The following is a 25175-nucleotide window of genomic DNA, read 5'->3' as shown; positions in this document are numbered from 1 at the left end:
AGTGTAGATTCTAAATTGTTCAAATCAGGACCCCCAGGGGGTAGTGTTTGGCCACAAAAGGGAATCCAAGTTTTACATTGAAATATATGGGAAAAATCTTTAAAAATCTTCTTCTCAAGAACCACTGGACCAGAAAAGCTGAAACTTATGTGAAAGCATGCTGGGATAGTGTAAATTCTAAATTGTTCAAATCATGACGGTAGGGTGGGGCCCCGGGGGTAGGGTGGGGCCACAATAGGTATTACAAGGGGGAAATCTGGTAAAAGAACAGCATGGCCAAAGTTACTCAGGTGAGCGATGTGGCCCATTGGCCTCTTGTTTAAATATCTGTCTAAGAAAAGATTGTTGTTATGTTACATTTACAAGTCAAAGGAATGTCACAGGGAAAAAAAAAGTCGCCAAAGAGGTGTTTGTGTGTCTCAAAACCAAACAGTAGCCAGTTGCTGTGAAATATTTGGAATACATGTATTTCTGAAAGTATTGATGTACACATTTACATTTATTTACATAATTCTTTGATATTTGTTTTAAAGAGCTGGTATTAAATCAACTTTCCTGCAGAAAAGTATACATTGGCTTGAATCCTTAGTTGTTCTTGAATTTTTTTTCTAAGTTGCATATTGGTATGACTTGATATATCTTTGTTCTGTTGTATTTAGATGTATTTTCTTTGCAGCTGGACAGACAGGAGTTCAGCAGCCTCTCACTGTTCACATTCAACAGACAGATCAGGGAGCTCGTCTGATGATTCCTGCAGGCCAGTTGTCTCAGTTACCAGGTAAGATACATGTACAGTATTATACTGTCAGTTTATTCTGAGGCATGTGAAATGTTATGACTGTAGCCTTTTTCGTTGTTCTGCCAATTTAATTATTTTGTTGGTGGAATTCCATCAGAGGCTTAAATAATATGCCTTTGTACGAGCCTGAGAGAATTAATGTTATCTTGCAGGTCCCTTAATTTTGGCAACATTTTATTTTTGTATGCAAAATAAGAAGATTGGTGTACCTTAGAATATGGAGTGGTTCATGGACATGTATGACTTTATTATACATTGTATTAATCATTTAATACACATACTTGTTTGTAGCTGGATTCATTCAGATTGTGCAGACTTCCACAGGACAGCAGATTATAGCTACATCTACCCCTATGTCTACTTCTAGTCAAATCTTAGCCAGCATTCCTACATCCTCTGTACAAGCTCTAAGTGTGGCTACAACCTCCTCCACTGTTGGTAAGAAGATGTTTCATGTCTTTGTCTTGTCAGCTCATGTAATTAATGCCTTTAGCTTGTTTGTTAATCTGTATTCATCAAGTTAGCAATTAGCTATGCAGTAGTGATGAGTAATGCTTTTCTTGTTTTTTTGATGAGATGCACAGTTATTTTTCACATAGAATATATAGGTTTGCTAATTTTGTACCAACTTTTAAAGCATGTAAATCATTGATAGTCCTTTTTATGTACTTACATGTACATTATTACCGAGCGGAGTCTCTTGTGATTTAATCTATTCCACAAGTGCTAAGAAATCTCGGTCAAAGAAAGTTCTCAAGATATATGCATTGGCTGTCATGCACTTATGTGACACCCAATCACCAAATCTTGAGACAGTTGAAGGTAGTAAGCTTGTACATGTAAGCTCATCATTTTTTGATATCAAGACACTGCTTGTTTTTTTCCTACACAAGGTTTTAAGTAAACTCCATTTGTGACAGCAAACCATTGAAACCTTTTGACCTAATGATGTCTTGTATTAAAGGGGCATAGACACAGATTTGAAGTTAATATTTTCTCAAATTTTCTGTATTACATCATGACATACATGTATATTGCTAAAACATTTCACATGGAAAAATAATTAAAAAAAACTTATTTTATCTGGAAATTATTGAAACTACGAATTTTGGGACATGTTTGATTGACACATCCTTGTACTTTCACAAAGTAAACTTTATTCTTAATACTTAAGAAAAGTAGAAATTTTGAACTCTCCCAAGTGTTCAACATGGCAGATTTAAATCTCAAGAAAATACTTGTTGCATTTATCCTTTAAATGGATTTATTTTTTGGTCTGAAACATTCAGAATATTGCTGCTGTAGAGGACATTCTTAACAGATAAGAGCCTGTCTTAAGTCTGTTAGATTATTTTAACTTAAAAATCGTAGGGAAGAGCAAGTCTCAAGATTTAGCCACTGGCTATGCTTTGTATGTGACACCCAGTCATCAAATCTTAGGATAGTTTGTAGTATTTAAATGTTGAGACAACAAGGTATTTGATTTAAATTCATACAAGACAGATATTTGTATGGAATGTCTGCCTTTTCCCTCTTAAAACATTAATCAATCAAGTACCAATTAGGCTTTGAACAATTGTTTGAATGTAGAAATTTTGGCTGCTGGTAAGGTCCTGATTCCTAGTACATACTTCATGCCAACGAGAATAAATCACCATTTAGTACTATATTACTAGCTTGGCTTGAGCTTTCTCGGACATTATATAACCACGTAGAGTAGATGCATGACATGTTTCCCTGCATAATTTCTTGTGTGTGTGACAATCTTTATGTGCCTGCTTTTCAAGTATTCATGTTGCAATAGCTGCTTTTATGCTTTCAATTTATGTTTGCTTTATTTGTGATTTAATTATTACAATTATGATGAGTGTGTTAACATTCTAAGAATAGTAGTATGCTTTTCTATGGAACTACATGTATATATACTAATGTCTCTCTGCATTACAGTTAATGGCCCACCAACAATTACAACAGTAGCTTCTTCTACGTCCAGTACTTTGGTAACGAGTGTGAATGCCCAGGTGAAGACGACTCCAGCAGTTCAGCTGCCATCTAGTACCACCATTGTGACCGGAGCCAGGCCTGTGATGAGAGTGTCCCCATTGTCATCCATAGCTCCAGTCACATCCACTCAGGACCCCTCAGGTGAGGAAAAAAAGTGTATTGTAGTCACTTTTTTTAAAGGGTTGAAGTTTCCTTCATAGTAGCAAATCTTTATCTAAGTAAAGTTTGGCTCATTTTTTCTATTTGTTCAGTTTCCAAGCCGTCCACAGCACAGGTGACAACTACGATGTCTCATAGTTCAACCAAGATGTCGGTGTTAGACTGTGAAAATCTGCACAACAAAAGCTCACGGTTTTACATGGTAAGGACAGATTTAAATATCATGATTAGTTGATCATACATAAAGGTTTATTTTCAGTCTAAATCAGAAGTCTCCACTAATATGTACATGTATTGGTTTTGAATAATATCATAAACATTAACATTACCTTCTTTCAGGAATCTCTGACATCAAAGCTTCAAGATCTGAGGAAGCAGAAATTGGAGTACATAGCCAAGGTTAATAAAAGGAGGTGTGAATGTAAGCCAGTGTATGGACAAGATTTGTGTGATGCAGTGGATGTTTTTAAAGACATGAACAAAACTTCTGTGAAAGATAATACATGGAAGGGACTTGGTATGGCATATTGTCGTAATGTGAAATGTTGGAGAAATCCAAATCATCCCGATATTTATTGGAAACAGACCACAGTGCTTTCAGAACTAGTTCATTCCCCAATGGATTATTTATGTGAATTGAAAGATATTCTTTCTAGGTAAGAAGGAAACATGCATACATGACTGATTCACATGTATAAAAAGATTATTTGAAAGCATGACAAGTGCATTATAATGAACATGGTCTTTTCTTGCACATTTAGAAATGCTTATTAATGCAAATTTACATGTACAGTTGAAACTGTACCATATGATTGTTTCCAATTCCAGGTTTGTGTTTGTGACACCATCAATAGTGTCACCTCAAATACAGCTTCATGCTTCACATCCGTCTCCATCCTACCTCAATCAGCAAAGGAGAACTGAATTCTGTCTCAGACAACACATCTCACCCCAAACTGAATGTCTTCATCAAATCTCATCTAGGATGAGTGTACAGTTTCCAGAGCTACGGTTGATCCAGTATGATTGTGGTATGTTAAATGCACTGAATTTTTTAAAAGAATAAAGTAAACAGGTTAGGGTATGGGTCATTTTTGTTGACTTACAGAACGAGCCCTGACGGGGTATATACATGTAGTTGAACTTCAGTATCTCGAACACCAATATCTTGCATATCAATATCTTGCATATCATGTATATGTCGAAGTAATTTGGCAGTCCCAACCACTATTCTTAAAGTATTTTACCCGTGTATTTTGAATCCTTGGATATCTCGAAGTTAATTCCCAGTCCCATTGAGTTCTAGATAGGAAGGTTTGACTATAGTTCACAAACAAACATCTTTGAATATGTTGATATTTTGCAAATTGAAAAAAAAAGTTTTCATTTGGAATACCCCATTTGAAGTGTCAGAGTTGAATGTTTTTATTGGCTCTTGCATGTAGGTAGGCAGTTAGTTTTTTGAGAATTTTTGGGTAATACATGATATATTTTTTCTCAACTTGTATGGTCTTAATGATTACTTTCTTCTCATGAAACAGTTTGCAATTAAAAAAAAATGTCATAAGATATGAAATTGACGGGTAATGTGTCAATTTTTTTTTTTACCAACTTCAGGAAAGTTGCAGACAATGGATATCTTGTTGAGACAACTAAAGTCAGAAAATCATAGAGTGCTTATATTCACCCAAATGACCAAAATGTTGAACATTCTGGAAGCCTTTTTGAATTTCCATGGCCATAGGTATCTACGACTAGATGGTACCACAAAGGTGGATCAAAGACAGGTAAGATTCTAGTTCATGTGTGAATTTATACTAACATATCAGTCCAATATAGATGTACATGTACATCTAAAAATGCAGTCTTGTTTCTTACTGATGATATTCTTATTCCAGTTCCTTATGGATCGCTTCAATGCAGACAAGCGTATATTTGCTTTCATTTTGTCCACTCGTTCTGGAGGTATTGGTGTGAACTTGACAGGGGCAGATACTGTGATATTTTATGACAGTGATTGGAATCCAACAATGGATGCCCAGGCACAGGACAGGTGTCACAGAATCGGACAGACCAGAGATGTTCATATCTACAGGTAAGTAAGCACCTGTGCTTGAAGTTTGACTGCTGTTACATTGTTGTTTAAATCTGTTGCAAATGGAAGCTCATAATGATGATAACAATTACCGTTTGATACAGTATGATAGAAAATAATGGCTGCAAGTACTCTATTTATACTGAATGAGCTACTTACAATGAATGTGAAACTGTTTAAGTTTGCGTAGTTGGATCTCAAACAAGGCTTTTGATTAATTTCCTTTGCTTTCCTTGTTAAAATATAGATTGATTAGTGAGCGGACTGTAGAAGAAAACATCCTAAAGAAAGCAAACCAGAAGAGAATGCTTGGGGACATGGCAATTGAAGGAGGAAACTTTACTACTGCTTTCTTCAAAGAGCAGACCATACAGGAATTGTTTACTGAACCGTCAGGTCTGCAGAGTTTGGCAGATGAGATAACAGAGAATGAAAAAGTGAAAGAGACTGTGACAGAGATGAAGGAAGAAACAAAGGCAGGAGGAGATGCAAAGGAAGAAAACATGGTGCAATCAGAGAAAAACGTAATGGCTCAGTTTGAAAAGGTGAGCATTGGTCAGTCGGAAATTCATCAATTTCTTGTGCACACAGGTTGCTCATTGTGATGATATTAATTACCGTTTGATTCTTCATGATAGTAAACAATGGCTGCAAGTACTCTTGTTTTCTGAGTGAGCAATATTTAATTGGGATGAATCTTGGATGTCGATGATTCCCTATTATCTCCTTATTACAAAAGTTAACAAATGTTTGAACTTCATAGGTTCTGGCAAAGGCTGAAGATGAAACAGATGCCCAGGCAGTAGATCTTGTCAAAGCTGAACAGAAAGCAGAACTGGCCGAGTTTGATGAAAACATTCCATGGGATGAAAGAGAAGCAGAGCTGAAGAAAGAAGAAGAGCTCTCTAAAGTGGAGCAGGAAATTGCCATGCTTGACAAAGAGGTAGTTTAATGATTTTAGATGAAGATTGTATATTGACCCACATAGGTACATGTACACATGTACATTTAATACTTGCAGAACAGATAAAATATACATGTAGGTGAACATTTGTCAAAATATCACCATATTACATTATGTTTCAGCTTACTCCAGTAGAAAGATATGCAGTCAACTTCATGGAGCTTGAAATGGACCCGATGGAGGAGTTGGAAATGGGAGAGGTATAGTAAAAGTACCTTAAACTAACCTCTGTCATATTTTTTGATTGAATATCGTATATGAACAGTTGTACATTAGATGTAATTGTCTGTATTTTAGGAGGACATAGAAAATGTCAAGAAAGACTGGGAACTTGGAAGACTCAAAGCATTGAAAGAAGAAGAAGAAAGAAGAGCAGAGTTGGAGGAAGATGAAATGTTGTACATTTACTACAGGGATGATACATACAACCAGGTGAAGAAAAAGTCCAAGAAAGCCCAGAAGGCAAACAAAACACCAGCCAAAATTGTCACCCCATCCCGTATTACCCCTGCCAGAAATAAGGCTAAGCAATTTAATGATGATGAGTATATTCCATCTTCTGGCAGAGCTATCAAAGTTACACCAAAAGTGACAGCTACAAAAAATACAATCTCTCCAAGGTTAAATGTAGGACGAAATAGAAGGGCTAACAAAGTTTTAGCTAAAGCTGAGGCTGTTGTAGTGGATGAAGAGGGAGATGGTGCTATCAATGTTACCTTTAAGTGTAAACCCAAATCTGCCAAAGCTAACAAAAAAGTTCTAATTGATAACAATGTTACTATTCCAAATGATGAATCAGAACCAGCTGTTGATACTACTCCAAAGTTAGTACTACAGCAAAAGAAAGGTCGAGGGAGACCCTCCATTCTTAAGCAGGGTAAAGGAAAGACCCCAGACAAGGTTGCTGCAATCCCACAAGTTCCTGTGATAATAAGTACTGCCTCACCCCAGAAAACAGTACAATTGTCACAGGTCCAAGTTCAACAGGTTCAGGCTCAAATAGCCAAAGCTCAACAAAACTCTGCCTCTCAACCAACAATAGCCCAGCTCATGTATCAAGCACACCAGCAGCAACCTTCAATCCAGTTTGCAAGGCAGTCTGCCCCTACTTTGCCCCACCAGCTCAATAACACTTCACAGCTGTTGTCCTCATCCCAACTGCAACACCTTAAACAGATCATTTCTAAAGCTGCTCATACAAACCTTGCCAAAATTGCTCCTCCAAAAGCAAACCCAGCGGGTGTTGTCCAGGTTGGTCAGCAAAACTTGGTTCAACAGTTAAATGTCAAGTCTGCTCAAAACCAACCAGCCATTCAGCTGGTTGGACAGACTTCTGTTATTCCTCAACCTCAGACTGTTGCAGTTTCCCCTCAGGTTGCCCAGATTGTCAGTCAAGGTCCAGGACAAACCATTCAGTATATAACACAACCAACTCAGGTTGCAACTCCACGCCCGGTCCAAGCTATACAACAGGTGGTGTCTCGCAATAGTGCAGGACAACCCACCTTACAATTTATCAAGGTCAATGCATCAAATGCACAACAACCAGTGTTGCAGTATGTTAACACTTCTGCAGGCACTGCAGGTCAAGTTAGAATACAGAACACTGCCCCTCAAAATCAGCAGGGGGTGGTGTTCCTACAACTTGGTGGAGGTAAAGCTATTCCAGTGTCCTTAAGTCAGGGATCACCACTGTCTGTTCCAATGGCCAGACTAGTGACAAGCAGGAATGTAGCAAATGGTAACCAGAAAGTTGCTCATGTTGTACAACAGAATGCTATACCCCAACAGTATATTGCAAGAAACATACAGCCCACAAGAATATCTGCACCTATATCAAGGTTCCAAACGGCTGCTGCAGCAAGCCAAAGCAACCCTGCCCCACCAGTATCTAGTCCTCAGCCCTCCAACTTACCCACTGTTGTACAACAGGCGAGGTACAGAATTCCCAAAATCAGTCAGCAGCAGCCCAAAGAAAATCCTGTCCCAAGTACACCGCCCACATCTTCCCCATTTTGGAATCCCAATCTTGTAATACGTACCAGAAAGGCTGCTGCACAGCCTGGTGTTTCTAGGGAAGAAGTAGAGCAGGGAGAGACTAGTGACAATCTTCCTTTTGTGATAGGGAAACCTAACCCACCCACCCCACAGACAAGTACTAATGGTGGGTCTCCCAATCAGTTCATTAGTTTACTAAGAGCTGGAGTGGCCTCTGGCCAGGTGTCCAATGTTGTGATAAAACAAAATGCTATTATATCCTCTCAGGGGATGGTGGTTACAAGTCAAGCTAATAGTGAGACTCAAGTAACAACCAATGGACCTCTGGCTAATCAGGTGAATGATGTCAGCTGAGAATAAGTTGTTAATGGAAAATTGTGCTATTAAATGTGTAGAATGTAAGAACTGGGAAAATGACAGTTTCTGATGTTGTGTATATTATACAACTGAATTTATTTTTGAAACATTTTAAATGTCAATGAAAATGAGTTTAATTTTCATTCAAATGAATGTTGAATTTTTATTTTGAAACTGTGCCAGTGTAAAAGTAATTTAAAAAAAAAAAACTATACAGAAGATCTGAAAAAGATGATTGGGCAAAAGGCTTTACATAGAGTATATTTGAAAAAAAAGTTTTATATGTAATTTTTTTTTCTTCTGAAACCAGGGACTTTTTAAATCTTTGAGTACAAGACAGTTTGTGGAATTTGTGATTTTGTAAGGTAAACTGTGTTTGCCTGTTACGGTATGATCATATTTTGATATTGCACTGTTGATGTACACACATGTATGCATGTATTTTGTTATCAGAAAAGTTGTGACTGTGCATTTCAAATGAAGTTAGAATAAACCAATGATTTGTTACAAAGTGTGTTCATCTCATTTCTGGGGTAGTGGCACACAAGGTCCTGGTGTCAGTCTCATCTTCTGTGGGTGGAGCGAGGTGCCGGCACCATCACCTTCTGTCTGGCCACTTAAGCTTTGCTCCCCCTCAGAAATGAGATGTAGACTTTGTAATGCAAGCAGAAGAGCTCTTCCTCAAACATTGGATCAAGTACTTAACTCAATTTTGAGATAATGAAAAATCACAATTTTTTTTTTTTTTTGAGGAAAAGCTCTCTGCAGCAGATACAAAATCCATGATCATGTGTGTCATTGCTAGCAAACATCAGGCATTGAAAGAAAATTATCTAAGTAAAAATAGGCACAGATAAACATGAAAATATGCTGTATCAGTTGATACATGAAGAAAATCCAAAGTTATATTAAATTGAAATGTAACACAAATATGCTGTAGACTTGCATATTGGCAGCAGAATACTGCCAAGGTACTTTGAGAAAAGGAAGCATTGTGGACTACTAGGAATCCTAGATGTTTTGATATGCAGGCAGACTATCAAGGCACTGAAATTACAAATAAAGTTACTGCGTAACTACCAATTCAAAACTTATTGTTGCTCATTCATAAACCCCTTCCAGGAAAAATTTTCAAAAATGGGGGAGGGGGGGGGGGGAATTGATGCACAATGGAAAGAAATCATTCGGGTTATATAATAAATTGAACTACTAGCATTTCATTTTATTATCTGAATCTGTCCAGATAGAAATGCAGTGGCAGGTCATTTGCACTGAAAATGCTAAGCTTTAGTACCTTACTGGTGTTTACAAGGACAACATTAGATCGATGAATTCATGTTAACTTTTGGATTAGAGATGGTGTGGATTCTAAAATTGAAGTAATGAAGAAAAGGATGTTTCTTTTGACCTGAATTGAAGTAAGATGTCGAGGTTCATTCATTTCAATTTTTGAAGAGACTTTTATAAAGAGGATGTCTTTAGGGAGTTAAGTGAAGCAAGTGTGAATTTTTTGAGTTGTATCGACTGAACTCACTGTATCTGATGTAATATGACCCCTTTATTTCATGAAATCAAATTTATGTGATTCAAAACAAGATATCATTTGGAATTCTTTTGATTTTTAGCTCACCTGAGCCGAAGGCTCAAGTGAGCTTTTCTGATCACATTTTGTCCGTCGTCCGTCCGTCCGTCTGTCTGTCTGTCTGTCCGTCCGTCTGTAAACTTTTCACATTTTTGACTTCTTCTCAAGAACCACTGGGCCAATTTTGACCAAACTTGGTACAAAGCATCCTTGGGTGAAGGGGAATTTAAATTGTTAAAATGAAGGGCCAAGTCCCCTCACAAGGGGAGATAATCAAGAGAAGACAAAAATAGGGTGGGGTCATTAAAAAATCTTCTCGAGAACCACGGGGCCAGTAAAGCTGAAACTTATATGGAAGCATCCTGGGGTAGTGTAGATTCTAAATTGTTCAAATCATGACCCCCGGGGGTAGGGCGGGGCCACAATGTGGAATCAATGTTTTACATAGAAATATATAGGAAAAATCTTTAAAAATCTTCTTCTCAAGAACCACTGGGCCAGAAAAGCTGAAACTTAAGTGGAAGCATCCTGGGATAGTGTAGATTCTAAATTGTAAATATCATGACCCCCGGGGGTAGGGCAGGGCCACAATAGGGAATCCAAGTTTTACATTGAAATATATAGGAAAAATCTTCTTCTCAAGAACCACTGGGCCAGAAAAGCTGAAACTTATGTGGAAGCATCCTGGGGTAGTGTAGATTCTAAATTGTTCAAATCATGACCCCCGGGGGTAGGGCGGGGCCACAATAGGAAATACAAGTTTTACATTGAAATATATAGGAAAAATCTTTAAAAATATTCTTCTCAAGAACCACTGGGCCAGAAAAGCTGAAACTTATGTGGAAGCATCCTCAAGTAGTGTACACTCTAAATTGTTCAAATCATGACCCAGGGAATAGGGCGGGGCCACAATAGGGGGAATCCCAAGTTTTACATTGAAATATATAGGAAAAATCTTTAAAAATCTTCTCAAGAACCACTGGACCAGAAAAACTGAAACTTATGTGGAAGCATCCTGGGGTAGTGTAGATTCTAAATTGTTCAAATCATGGCCCCTGGGGGGAGGTTGGGGCCACAATAGGTATTACAAGGGGGGAGTCTGGTAATGAACAGCATGGCCAAAGTTACTCAGGTGAGCGATGTGGCCCATGGGCCTCTTGTTAAAAAAAAAAAAGATGATTTTCCTAGAAGAAAAAATAATATTCTTTAGAGATTTGGCTCATTCACATTTGCATTGCCACAAGTGGGAGTTACATGAATTCTGCTTGTAACAAAATAAAAGGTAAATTTTGTCGAAAGGTCAAAGGACATCACCATGCAAAGTTCATTTTCAATTTTTTCATGAGTAGACAATATCAGAATTTCCTAAATTTCAAATTTTGAGTTATTCCTTTCATGTTGAAACCAAACTGAATATAACCAATTCACTACTACCAAATTCTGTGAAATAATGATATTTGATACTTGAATTTCAATGTTGCAAGATTTCTATGAGTTGTATAATCTCTTCTTTGTAGGTCTTCCTCTCTGATGTTGATCAGGAGAAAATGCCTGTGAGTACAGTACTGTATATGATACAACATTTTTATCAGCAGTATATACTTTAGTCTGTGCTGTCAAACTGTTAGGATGTAATCAGCACTCTTTTAAGGTTTTGCCAAAGGTCAACATGTCCAAAAAATTATTTTTACAATAGCTCCAAAACTATGTGGTTTATAAAGTTAAAACTTTTACAGTTTATTAATATATCATTGATTAACAGATAGAAAGTATCACTTGATAACAAATACTTAAAAAATATTTATCGACAAAAATTCTTTTTAAAAAATGCATATATTTTTTTTAAAAATACACCTAATTAATTCCGTACTTTTAGTGAAAGCCACCATTGCATATACAATATATGTTTATCAATGAAGGGCAAGTTGGACTTTGATACCTTCTGGAAAGTTGTTTTCCCTGTTTATTTTGTCCAAATGTTAAGATTTGAAACCGAAAGTACATTGCAAATGGCGGATTTTATAGGGGTCTTGTCTTTATACATGTCATGCTTTAAATAACAGCCTTTCAGAGACCATTCACGTCCAACTTGCCCTTCATTGATAAACATATATTATTTCTACATTGATGGTTTTCACTAAAAGTACAGAATTAAGCAGGTGCATTTTTTTTAAAATATGCAAATTTTTTGAGATTTTTTTTCTCAAAAAAAATATATTTTCTTAAATATTTGTTTTCAAGTGATACTTTCTATCTGTTAATCAATAATATATTTATAAACTGTAAAAGTTTTAACTTTATAAACCACATAGTTTTGGAGCTATTGTAAAAATAAATTTTTGGACATCTTGACCTTTGACAAAACCTTAATAGATGTAGTGTTCTTCAGTTAAATTCTAAGGAACTGATGCAACATTTCCAATGCCATCAAATGCTCATATTCTCGATATTGCACTGTTTTTAGCTCACCTGAGCCGAAGGCTCAAGTGAGCTTTTCTGATCACATTTTGTCCGCCGTCCGTCCGTCTGTCCGTCCGTCTGTAAACTTTTCACATTTTTGACTTCTTCTCAAGAACCACTGGGCCAATTTTGACCAAACTTGGTACAAAGCATCCTTGGGTGAAGGGGAATTCAAATTGTAAAAATGAAGGGCCAAGTCCCCTCACAAGGGGAGATGATCAAGAGAAGACAAAAATAGGGTGGGGTCATTAAAAAATCTTCTTCTCAAGAACCACAGGGCCAGTAAAGCTGAAACTTATATGGAAGCATCCTGGGGTAGTGTAGATTCTAAATTGTTCAAATCATGACCCCCGGGGGTAGGGTGGGGCCACAATGTGGAATCAATGTTTTACATAGAAATATATAGGAAAAATCTTTAAAAATCTTCTTCTCAAGAACCACTGGGCCAGAAAAGCTGAAACTTAAGTGGAAGCATCCTGGGGTAGTGTAGATTTTAAATTGTTCAAATCATGACCCCCGGGGGTAGGGCGGGGCCACAAGAGGGAGTCCAAGTTGTACATTGAAATTAATAAGAAAAATCTTTAAAAATCTTCTTCTCAAGAACCACTGGGCCAGAAAAGCTGAAACTTAAGTGGAAGCATCCTGGGGTAGTGTAGATTTTAAATTGTTCAAATCATGACCCCCGGGGGTAGGGCGGGGCCACAAGAGGGAGTCCAAGTTGTACATTGAAATTAATAAGAAAAATCTTTAAAAATCTTCTTCTCAAGAACCACTCGGCCAGAAAAGCTGAAACTTATATGGAAGCATCCTGGGGTAGTGTAGAATCTGAATTGTCCAAATCATATACCCCGGGGGTAGGACGGGGCCACAGTAGGGAATCCAAGTTTTACATTGAAATATATAGGAAAAATCTTAAAAAATCTTCTTCTCAAGAACCACTGGGCCAGAAAAGCTGAAACTCAAATGGAAGCTTCCTGGGGGTAGTGTAGATTCTAAATTGTTCAAATCATGACCCCCGGGGGTAGGGCGGGGCCACAATAGGTATATTAAAAGGGGGAAATCTGGTAAAGAACAGCATGGCCAAAGTTACTCAGGTGAGCGATGTGGCCCATGGGCCTCTTGTTACTAGTTAATATGACAGGAATTTGGGAACATCACTGCATACTGAAACCAAAATTATCATTTAAATTGTATTAACAGAAAAAAATATTTGTGTGTTCATGTTGATTTAGTGTACATTGGGGTTAAAAACATACTTATTTTGACAGCTGTGGGCTCCTCCTACCCCGCCTCATGATGACAATGACATCTACTTGGATCAAAGTCTTTTGTTCCTGTATGAACCTAATGTGATGCCAGAGACCCAGCTTCCACCTGTGTACATCAAGAAGGAGCACAAGAAACCCAAGATTGAATCCATCACAAGTAAGACAAATGTTATATAACTTGGCATTCCCAAAAATATCAAACGGTACACAGTAATCAAATTTTTATTTTGAAAGAATTTATTATCAGTATAAATATTCAACTGATATGGAACTTTAGTACATGTAGGAGTTAGTTGAAATGAAAATGAATTGCATTTCAGCTCGCCAGAAGAAACAGCGAAAAGAGGAGCAAACTCGAGTGCCTCGGTCATTGTTTGATCGTCCTTCAGCGCAGTTGTTGAAGATTCGAAGGGAGCACAAACAAAAGAGTGGCCTTCTGAAGCCTTTCAGGCCTGTTCCTCCACCCATTGTCAAACCTAATGTAGATACTTCAGATCACCCAGAATGGCTCATCCATGAGGACTGGGCTCTCTTACAGGTAATATGTTATTGTAATAATATGGCATTAAGAAGTGGTGTACAGTTTTACTTGTTTCAACCAAATTAGCTACCTGTCAAGAATCTATTTATTTTGAACAACATATCACCTGACATTAATGTAGGTGCATTTCTTTGTACAATAACACAGATTGTCTGTTTTTAGCTCTACTGGTCAGAGACCAGAAGAGCTTATGCGATAGTAATGTGTCAGTCGTCCGTCCATCTGTCTGTCTGTCTGTCTGTCTGTCTGTCCGTCCGTCTGTAAACAATTTTTCAAAATGCTACTCCTCCTACAGTGTTGGTCTGATTTCAGTATAACTTGGCACACAAGTAGACTACACTAAGATACATAATTCTGTATATCGGTTTTTGATTTCAATGAACGGTGTTGCCATGGTTATTAAAAATAGAAATTTCTGTGAAAAACATTCAAAATGCTACTCCTCCTACAGTTTTGATCTGATTTCAATATAACTTGGCGCACAAGTAGACTAATACTTTCAAAATGCTACTCCTCCTACAGTTTTGGTCTGATTTCAATATAACTTGGCACACAAGTAGACTATATTAAGATACATAATTCTGTATATCGGTTTTTGATTTCGATGAACGGTGTTGCCATGGTTACTAAAAATAGAAATTTCTGTGAAAAACATTCAAAATGCTACTCCTCCTACAGTTTTGATCTGATTTCAATATAACTTGGCGCACAAGTAGACTAATACTTTCAAAATGCTACTCCTCCTACAGTTTTGATCTGATTTCAGTATAACTTGGCACACAAGTAGACTATACTAAGATGCTTAATTCTGTGTATCGGTTTTTGATTTCGATGAACGATGTTGCCATGGTTACTAAAAATAGAAATTTCTGTGAAATAATTTCAAAATGCTACTCCTCCTACAGTTTTTATCTGATTTCAATATTACTTGGCAATCAAGTAGACTATAATAAGATACATAATTCTGTGTATCGGTTTTTGATTTCAATGAACGGTGTTGCCATGGTTACTAAAAATAGAAATTTCTGTGAAATACTTTCAAAATGCTACTCCTCTTACAGTTTTGGTCTGATTTCAGTATAACTTGGCAAACAAGTAGACTACACTAAGATACATAATTCTTTATATTGATTTTCTGATTTCGATGAACATTGTTGCCATGGTTACTAAAAATAGAAATTTCCTTGAAATACCTTCAAAATGCTACTCCTCCTACAGTTTTGGTCTAATTTTAGTATAACTTAGCACACAATTAGACTACACTAAGATACATAATTCTCTGTACCAGTTTTGGGTTTACATAATTCTCTGTACCAGTTTTGGGTTTCAATGAACGGTGTTGCCATGGTTACTAAAAGTAGAAATTTTCTTGAAATACTTTCAAAACGCTACTCCTCCTACACTTTTTGTCTGATTTCAGTATAATGTGGCATACAAGTAGACTACAGAGATACATAATTGGTGTTATTGTTTTTTGATTTTGTTGAATGATGTTGCCATGGTTACTTAAATCAAAATTTCTGTAAAATTGTTTTAAAAGGCTACTCCTCCTACAGTTTTAGTCTGATATAATAATAAATCTTGCCACAAAAGAGACTAAACCAAGGATCATTATTCTGTTTATTGCTGTTGCAAAGTTTCAAGTCAAAGTGCTACTTTTATCTTCCTTTATAAATACAACCAGTAGAGCTACAGTCTCGTCAGAGACTTCTGGTTGTAATATGCAAGTAGAGTTCAGAGAATTTCCCAAGATGCAAGTGCTTATGGAATGATGGCTACATTAAATACTTTTGGGGGTTTTTTTGTTTTTTTTTTGTAGGCTGTGCAAAGCTTGTTTGATGTTCCTTTAAACTTGCTGGTTGTGTCTCCTGCACATCACCCAAACTGGGATCTGGTGGCTGATGTTGTCAACACATGCAGTCGTGTGTACAGGTCAGCCAAGCAGTGTAAGAATAGATATGAGAATGTCATCATTCCAAGGGAAGAGGGCAGAATTCTTTATGATATCAACCCCAGAAAACAGAGCAAAAAAACAAAGGGGATATACAAAGTAAGGCTGGAGTACTTTGGTCATGAATGAAATCTACATGTATTTGTTTTCTGTATTTCTGTATACATGTGCCTTGGATGTTTTAATAAGATTGAGAGTCTTGATGCTAGAATTAAATATCGCTTATTATATGGACTTTTGTAAGAACAGTATATGAAGTACAGTGTAACAGTGTATGAAGTATATGTATTTACAATTTTGTAGACAAAGAACAATCGACCAATGAGAACAAGTCAGTTGTATATCCAAGACAACAATCAGGCTGTTACCATGTTGTATTCCTTCCGTTTTGAGTCGGCTAAACAGATTGCAGGAAAGAGGCCCCCACCCCTGAAGCAAACTCTGGTTAATCCCACCCTGAAAAATCCCAAGCATGCTACAGTGTTGTCAGAGAATAATATTAACTATGACCAGCCCTTAAATCCTATGAGTGTGGCCGAAATTCGAGCTCAGAGGATACAGAGGGAGAAAAAACAAAACCAGGCCGCTGCTGTAAGTCTCTTATTGAAGTAGATTCCCTTTCTGTGATCCATAACTGTATTTTAATTCTCCACTTAAGCAATTCACATGAAACACTGAAATTCCTTTATGAAAGCAGTAATGTTAGTTATGTATTATTTTTATACTGGGTTATCAGTACATAAAGAAATTTTGCTGTATAAACGTTTGAATGTGTTGTTTACAAAAAAATAACTTATAAGAGAAATTGCCGATTTTTTTAAAAAAAAAATTATAGTCATTTACCTTTTCTGCTTATGAGGTTGATGCTTCAATGATCTTGTAAAGTTCCAGTTCACCTTTGATGCAATACAAACATAAAACTAAATGTAATGAAAGAAATGGCCATAGTTTTTAAGAAAATCATATGTAATGTGTTCCAATAAACACTCATATTAGATTTCTTTTATATATATATATATATATATATATATATATATATATATATATATATATATATATATATATATATATATATATATATATATATATACACTCATGTATATACTGATCACCTTGTGCAAGTACATGTAAATAATTTTGTTATTGGTGAATATCCTAATAATTTGCGATGACTTTTAACCGCAAAGGATTTTATTTTGGTATTCTAGCAAGCCACGGCAGACCAGCAATTAGCAGCGCAGAGATCTGTTGTTCAAACAGCTACCACAACGGGTACCACAGTGGTACAGCAGACCACCACCTCAGTGGCAGTGGCTCCAGTGGCGCAACCCATTCAAACAGCAGTTGTCTCCTCAGCTGTTCTGGTAGGAGTTCCTTTAGTGCAACTGATGCACTATATACATGTACTTTTTTGCTTGTTCAGAATTGGGAAATTTCCCTGTAAGTCTCGTTAATTCTTAATTCATTTAAAATATTGAGTTGAAGAAGTGGAATGAATCTTGCATTTAAATTTCTAAGTTGAAATCCAGCTAGCTGTTGATAAAATGTACAGATGTTGATAATTAGAATGCTATAATACTGATGAAAGACATACAGTGCTATGACTTACTGCAGCAGACTGGAGTGGTACAGAAGGCAGCAGCTGTAGGACAGGTGGCAGTGACTAGGACAGCCACAGGAAACATTGTGGTCAACACTCAGGGAGGGGTCCCCACTAATTTTGCTGCCATCAACAGAAGGATGAGTCAACAGGCCACTGTAGCTTCCATAGCTCAACCGGCCACTGTGGTTAGTTAAACTCAAGATACTGTTTATATGCCGCTAAAGAAAAGAATAAGAAATGTTTAATGCTAAAAGTCTGTTTTCTGAGGTACATATTTGCTTTGATTTACAGACAGTTGCTGGGGCAATTACACCAGCTAACATCAGGGCCCAGAGAACAGCAGCTCCTCTCACAATACAAGAGATAACAGCCATAGCCTCCCAACCTCAGACACAGGTCACGACCTCCATAGCAACAGGTCCCCAGGTGGCCAGGACACAGCTACAAACCACGGTGACTGGAGCACAGCTTGCCACAGTTCAGAGGACTAATACAGGTTAATATAAAGAACACCAGATAAATACATGTATGTACATGTATTTAAAAAGTGTTGTTCAGGGCAGATTTCTTATTTAAATGTTGTATAGAAGGATGAGTATTACAGAAAATGACTTGAAATGATTTATAAGTGTAGAAGATAAATTCAAAGTCAGGTATAGTTTGTTTGTATTCTGTTGCACAGGCCAGCAATTAACACAGCAAACGGTGACGAAAAACTTGACTCCTCAACAGTTGTTACAGCTGCAGCAGAGACAGCAAAATCTGATTAATCAGCAGAAAATGCAGCAACAACAGGTGCAACAACAGCAGCAACTCCGGATGCAGAAACTTAATCTAACGGTTAGTTAATCGAAAAAAGTTATTGATTTTAACTCAGGCACACTATTTCATGTATCCTTCCTTAAAACTTCTTAGTCAGATGCTGTAGACGTACAGTACCTTGTTTTTGCTGGGGGCTATTCCAGGAAAAATTGTATGGGGGGGGGGGGGTTGGAAGGCACTTTTATTTTTACCCCACCACCCATACATTTTTGATTACCTTCTACCCCACCCCCCATCAATTTAAAAATTGCTTTTGATACAACCACCCATCTAAATTTAAAAAAAAATGTGTCACATATATATACTCCGTAGTCATGCTCTAAAACGTTCATTATCAGATACGTTTTTTTCTACTTTCGTTTTAAAATAAAACGATCTTTCTGATTGTTTCTAATATCATTTAATTTACCAATGTAATCATGTTTGATTAAACCGGTGAAAAGAAACTGGACCAGGGAGTTCAAAGCACAACGAATCCGTTTTCCAATCTCCCACTGTCATTGCAGTCTCATTGCACATGCTTTTATAGTTATCTGCCCTTGTTTCCGTTTTGTTCGATTCTACTTTCACTTTCAATGTAAACACACTTTACAACTGTTTAGGACGAAAATATCAGTATTTACCGATTTATACAAAATGAGAGGAAAGAAGTAATTTGCAATTGATTATTTGTGAGGGTAAATACAACCACCCATCTAAAAATATATCGAGTGAGGACAACCACCCATACAAATTTAATATGCTCCAGACCCACTACCCATACAAAAATATATTAAGTGCCGTCCAACCCTCCCGTACATTTTTTCCTGGAATAGCCCTGGGTCAAATTTTATTTTAATTTTAAGATCCTAAAGAAAAAAATCATACAAATAAACAATTTTTGTAGTTCATGTATGTTCCTTCTGGTATGTTCTATTATTCTTGTGTGTTTTTTTTTTTTTTTTTTTTTTTTTTTTGGATTTTAAACAAAAAATTGTATTCTTTACTCTTAAATTATTTTGATGTTCAAAATACTTGCACACAAAATAATAGTCCCTGTTGTAATTCTTTTGTCCTATGTTATCTTGACAAAAATAAATGCAGTAACAGCGTGGAATACCTTTGGGTCATTAACCTGTTTGCAGTCAAATGGTGTACAGTGTATGTGCATTAAAAAAAATGATAATTCTGAATTAAGTTTTGAGGATTCATATGCTTTTCATTAAGAAGTATTTTGAAGCTCCATTAATTATTAAGACCAGTACAGTTTGTTTACAGTCACTGACAAGCTGTCTGTTGTATATAAATTTTGTTAACGACTTGAAGTACACTGGTACAAAATTCTATGTATATCCTTTGACTGCATACTTCATATGTATTATGTGGGAAAAGTATGTACAGAAATTCATTACATTTATTTCCACATTAACTATTTTCAGCAACAACAGTTAAAGCAGCTTCAACAGCAGGGTAGGGCCCAGAAAACTGTGATTGCTCAGCAGCTTGTGACGGGTGTTGGCCAGGTACAATTTTATTAGCTTTTGGCAGTGGTTCCATATTGGTTAAGTTTCATTTGAAAGAATAGTTGGCTTAGTACAGAAAATTGTAAATGTATGAGACATTATTTCCTAAAGCATTCAAGGAGAATGGAAAGAAAAAACTGGCCCCAGCATTATTTCTTAATAAATAAATATCAGAAATGACCTATTGGGACAAAAAACAGCACAAAAAAATATGTTTTAACTAAATGTAGTTGCATGTATGATTATAATACAAGAAAAACTGTAAAAAATATTTCATGTTCAGTTATAAACAGTATATGCTTCATTCTACAGCTGACAGCAGCACAGCTGATTCCTCAAGCTCAAGTGCAGCATATAACGCAATCAGCAACAGTGGCGGGGACTTCTGGAACACTGGTTAAGACTGTGTCAGCCCCGGGGATCCCAGTCAGCACTGTCAACATTAATGTCAGTGTGCCACAACAGAAAGGCGTAGTGGGTAAGTGATCATTTAGACACAGCATGTCAACATTAATGTCGGTGTTCCACAACAGAAAGGCGTAGTGGGTAAGTGATCATTTAGACACAGCATGTCAACATTAATGTCAGTGTGCCACAACAGAAAGGCGTAGTGGGTAAGTGATCATTTAGACACAGCATGTGAACATTAATGTCAGTGTGCCACAACAGAAAGGAGTAGTCGGTAAGTGATCATTTAGACACAGCATAAAAAAACATTCAGGCATTTAAATGTAATGCTTGTGGCACAGAGTTTTTTAACAAATATATAAAATGAAATTTTGTTGCATTTACTTTATGTAAAGTGTTTCATTTAGTGCAGCATTTATGTTGTCTACTATGTATGTGACCTAAACAAAAGGATCAATCTGTCATTCATTTGTTTGTCTATCCATTCAGATGGCAGTTTGGGTTTTCATCTTCCCTTTTTTTCCCTTCCATTTTACAATGTTTTGAAGAACAAACATTAAACAGAGAATATTTTTTTGTTGTTGTATTTTTAATGCTGTTAACAGGCAACAATCAGCAACTATAAAGGAGTATTAGTCAACATATAGGAGCACATTTATCCAATCTTTTGTACAATATTTACATAACAAAGCACATTTACATCACAGGGGCATTCACAAGTTGAATAGAAGCACTTTTTCAGTCTACAATTTTGTAATGTTTGTCTTTTCAGTCTCTCATTTTTGATAACTTTTCATACATCACTGGGTTTTTCACTTAATTTCACAAAGAAAGTTCACTGAAGCAGTTGAAGGCAATCTGACGTTTCTTTTTGGCAATCTCTGTCAGGGTGCGTGTGTTGTTGGAGCGGTTCCTCTTGTTTCCAAACCACTTCTTCACCTGCTCTGCTGTCATTCCTCCCTGAATTGCGATCAGCTCCACTGTGATGGAATCTGGATAGGGATGATCCATGTTCTTGTCGTACCAGTCCTCCATGACCTGGATGGCTTTCTTGGTGAAGCTAGCTCGCTGTTTTCGGATGGGTTGGATGGACTTTGGTTTCTGGTTCTTTGTCTCCTCCAGAAGGCACAGGCTTTGTTCCACTCGGTTCAACATCTGGTTGAGTTGGTTGTCATACTGTTGATTCAGCACCATTGCATGGTCAGATGGGCATGGAGGTTTGGTCTGGTGAAGGCGCTCCGTTTCAATGATGGCTGACTGGTACATGTAAAACTGGCACAACTGTTTGATGTCTTCAGGGTAGTCTATGCGTAGAGCCTCAAATCTTCGACGGATATCCTGCTCCCGCTGGAAAAGGAAGGTGTTGACATGTGGTTGGTATGCCTCTTTGTTGACTTGGGCATATTCCTCGAATGGATAAGTAACTTGAGGGAAAGCTGTAGGCTGTGGGGCAGGCTCTCTCACTAAGTCACTAAGTGAAACACTGAATCGACACAACTCCTCATGAAAGTCTGAAGAAGGAATACCCACTGCACTTAATTCACATGATGACTTTGATGAATCACTGAAGCAACAGTCGCTCAAAGGTCTGGATTCTGCAGGATGAATTTCCTCACTGTATGCATCAAGACAAGCTAGGTCACTGAACTCGAGAGCACGGGATAACACATCCTTTGAATCAGGTGAAGCTGACTTGTCACTGTAGTCCACATCACAAGATGAACTGGACGCAGAAGAGTTCACATCTGGAGAGGTCACTGTGGAACACACATCCTGAAAATTAAATACTTGTACCTCTGCAGACTGTGTGAAGTTGGAGGAACACTGGGTGGAATTGTCCAGGAAATCCATGGGTCCATCACGAAGTGGATCAAAAACTTCCTGCAGGCTGTCCAAATCATCTTCAGAATGTGGCAGAATCTCTGAGAAACTGTCATTAAAACTAAGCTCCAGGAAATCACTGATATCCAGGGAGTGGGGTTTGATGGAGGGCAGCTGGAGAATGGATGAAGAGGTGGGCTTCTGATTGGCATCTGTTGGTTGGGCAAGCTGAATACTCAACTCCATTGTTGAACTTCTTGAATTCTTTTTGTGATGAATTGGCTTGTTAATCAGGCAAAGCTGGATAATTTCCTTAACTGTTAACCTGGGTATTTATAGGAAGAGTGGGGTTTGATTGTCTTCTGATTGGATTGAAATTGGGATTATTCAGTTGTAATTATTATTTCTCTTTTCTGATTGGTTGTCTTAAGCACTTGTTAAATTTTAATTGATTTGATTGGTTCATGCAAGCTGATTTCTTTTCAGTATTAATCATTGCCATGATGAACAGTAGATTGTCAATGATAATTTGATATCATGGCTTGGGTAGCTGGTCACACTATGAGCTGTTTGGCATACTGTATTGGTTGATAATTAGGGTCATTAAAGGAATTCTGCAATTCAGCCTAGGTGAACTATTGTCATGTGTATCATTTATTTACATTTCTGTAATTAGGAAATAAAAAGGGGAAGAAAATAAATAAGAACTTTTACAACATGCATCAAATTCCTTCGAAGGCAAAGTTCTAAAACAAAACTGTATATCTTTTCCCTTCAAGTTAAACTAAGCAAACTAATTATTAATCTTGGTTTAACAAGATTTTTTTTAACAAGATTGTGAAGGATAATTAAAAACAGTTGATCAGTTATTTCTGTTGGTGATTTTTAATATAAAGATTTTACAAGAGTTAACCAAAAATAAATAATGCATCAATTAAAATGACATGAACTTTTTGAAATTTGTTTGTGCAGAAGTTAACAAATTATCTTTCCAAACAACTGTTTGAAGAAACAAAAGATCATATTCCATTAAATTTCTATTTTAAGTAAATTTTTATAAAACATGTATTTTGATCCCCTCCCATTTCAAAAAGGACAGTACAAAATAAATACTTCATACATTTTCATCATCCCCTTTCCATGCTTATTTGTATGTATGTGAGTTTGTTTGTGTATGTATTTGGGTACAAGTGTTTGCTTTGTATAAAACTTGTTTGTTTCTGCAAGAGAAATAAATAATAATTGAATAGATTTTGGCGGCAATAAACTGTGCTTCTGTGTAATTATAAATTGCTATGTTTCTTCATTTGTCAAGAAGAACTTTTATAACACTTGCTACCATTTTATTAGAAAATCAGATATTTTTTTCATAAATGTGTTAAATGAAAAAGGTATATAAGTTGTTGAATGTTTGAAGTGAAATTCTTTTTCTTAAAGTATCCATTTAGCACAAGGGATAAATTGTTTACATAATTATGTATAACCTAATTTCCTGATGAGTGATATTGACTTGTGTAAACAAGTAATTATTGTGAATGTTATTTTAAAGAATTGATTAAATAATAATTGAGGAATGTTTCACAATTTTTTTCTCAGGTAAATCTGCCACTGTAAGCCAGATTCCACAAGCAAAAATTCAACATATCCAACAGATTCAGCAGCAAATGAGGCATCAACTTAAGCAACCACAGAAAATCACATGTAAGTGTTTGACTGCCATATGTTGCGGCGAATTACAAAATACCTGTAGAGTTTTCAGTAACTTGCTAGATAGCTCAATAGGTTATATAATTTGGTCTAACAAGTATCACATTAGGTATGAATCTAGGTCACAAGGTTACTCAGGTGTATCATTAGATTTTACAGGTAAATGTGAGTTGATTTTAATTTTGTATGTAGCCACATTTATGTGCCAAGGTGTTCTGCTGTAAATAAATGCAATATTTTTCTTTAATTGCAAATATATTTTCAGTAAAATTGTATGCTAGCTCTTTTACAAATCTTATAAATCTTCATAAGTCTTCAAAAGTCAAATTAGAGGGTAAAATTTTTCTTTTGGACTAAAGTGTCATTCTTGCCAATAAACAATAACACCAACACCCTGTGCATTAGATTAAACTGCTTAACATTGCTCAATCCAGCATCCGAATATGTCCAAAACTGTGAATACACTACTTGTACTCTTCAAAATCTCATCACCCATGATAATCTGGTTAGATTTTATAATCTTGTTAGATTAATTAAGATTTTTAGAAAAGTATATGAAAACTAAAAACAATGGGAAATATGGGGTGATGTTGAGAATGAAGGGATCAAACTATGCTTATGCAAGCAGTTGCAAATTGGAACTCTTGGGACCCATTTTATAAAAGAACTTACAACTAAATCTAAAAAAAAATGTGACATAGTTCTTAACTCTAATCATTGAATAAAATTACCTTACTAATTTTTTCATATAATTAAAGAATAAAATTACAATTAAATCCATGTAAAGAATAAAATCAATTGCAAAAACACTTAGTCAGAAGGTCTTCTGTAAAACAAGCCCTTAAATGAAATTTCAGATTTTCGAAAAGAAAAAAGAAATATGCTGGGTGTAGAGATATTGATCATAAATTAATGCCTACAAATTAAATGTGTTATTTATTAATATATTATTATACATGTATTATATTTATATATTTATTTATAATCCATAAGATGAGAGAAAATTGGAGTGGGGAGCTAACTTCCAAACTTTGTAAAACATGTAGTACCTTTTGCGAGAATGGAAGGGAGGTTGACATTCATTAATGCTGCAAATTTACTGATAAAATATTTGATATTAAAGGAAAATATTGC

At 36.3% G+C, this 25175-nt stretch overlaps 1 protein-coding gene across 1 annotated transcript in view; it reads left to right on the top strand.

Annotated features, from left to right (window-relative positions):
• LOC133204865 (helicase domino-like) overlaps nucleotides 1–25175 on the top strand; it is a 40054-nt gene that overhangs the window by 12346 nt on the left and 2533 nt on the right. Inside the window, exons 23-46 of the mRNA XM_061340608.1 lie at nucleotides 677–778; nucleotides 1091–1237; nucleotides 2747–2944; nucleotides 3055–3164; nucleotides 3302–3618; nucleotides 3791–3993; nucleotides 4580–4749; nucleotides 4861–5057; nucleotides 5305–5602; nucleotides 5821–6000; nucleotides 6144–6221; nucleotides 6319–8370; nucleotides 11476–11511; nucleotides 13687–13843; nucleotides 14007–14224; nucleotides 16047–16277; nucleotides 16482–16769; nucleotides 17387–17542; nucleotides 17793–17966; nucleotides 18073–18277; nucleotides 18464–18621; nucleotides 20022–20105; nucleotides 20418–20583; nucleotides 23931–24035. Of these exons, the coding sequence (XP_061196592.1) occupies nucleotides 677–778; nucleotides 1091–1237; nucleotides 2747–2944; nucleotides 3055–3164; nucleotides 3302–3618; nucleotides 3791–3993; nucleotides 4580–4749; nucleotides 4861–5057; nucleotides 5305–5602; nucleotides 5821–6000; nucleotides 6144–6221; nucleotides 6319–8370; nucleotides 11476–11511; nucleotides 13687–13843; nucleotides 14007–14224; nucleotides 16047–16277; nucleotides 16482–16769; nucleotides 17387–17542; nucleotides 17793–17966; nucleotides 18073–18277; nucleotides 18464–18621; nucleotides 20022–20105; nucleotides 20418–20583; nucleotides 23931–24035 (6030 nt within the window). The remainder of the gene's footprint in view (nucleotides 1–676; nucleotides 779–1090; nucleotides 1238–2746; nucleotides 2945–3054; nucleotides 3165–3301; nucleotides 3619–3790; nucleotides 3994–4579; nucleotides 4750–4860; nucleotides 5058–5304; nucleotides 5603–5820; nucleotides 6001–6143; nucleotides 6222–6318; nucleotides 8371–11475; nucleotides 11512–13686; nucleotides 13844–14006; nucleotides 14225–16046; nucleotides 16278–16481; nucleotides 16770–17386; nucleotides 17543–17792; nucleotides 17967–18072; nucleotides 18278–18463; nucleotides 18622–20021; nucleotides 20106–20417; nucleotides 20584–23930; nucleotides 24036–25175) is intronic.

Source organism: Saccostrea echinata, unplaced genomic scaffold (assembly GCF_033153115.1).
Source record: "Saccostrea echinata isolate AGI-Se365-2 ecotype Australia unplaced genomic scaffold, CSIRO_AGI_Sech_v1 ptg000054l, whole genome shotgun sequence".
In the NCBI taxonomy this organism is placed as follows: Eukaryota; Metazoa; Mollusca; class Bivalvia; order Ostreida; family Ostreidae; genus Saccostrea; species Saccostrea echinata.
This window is presented reverse-complemented; position numbering and strand designations above follow the sequence as displayed.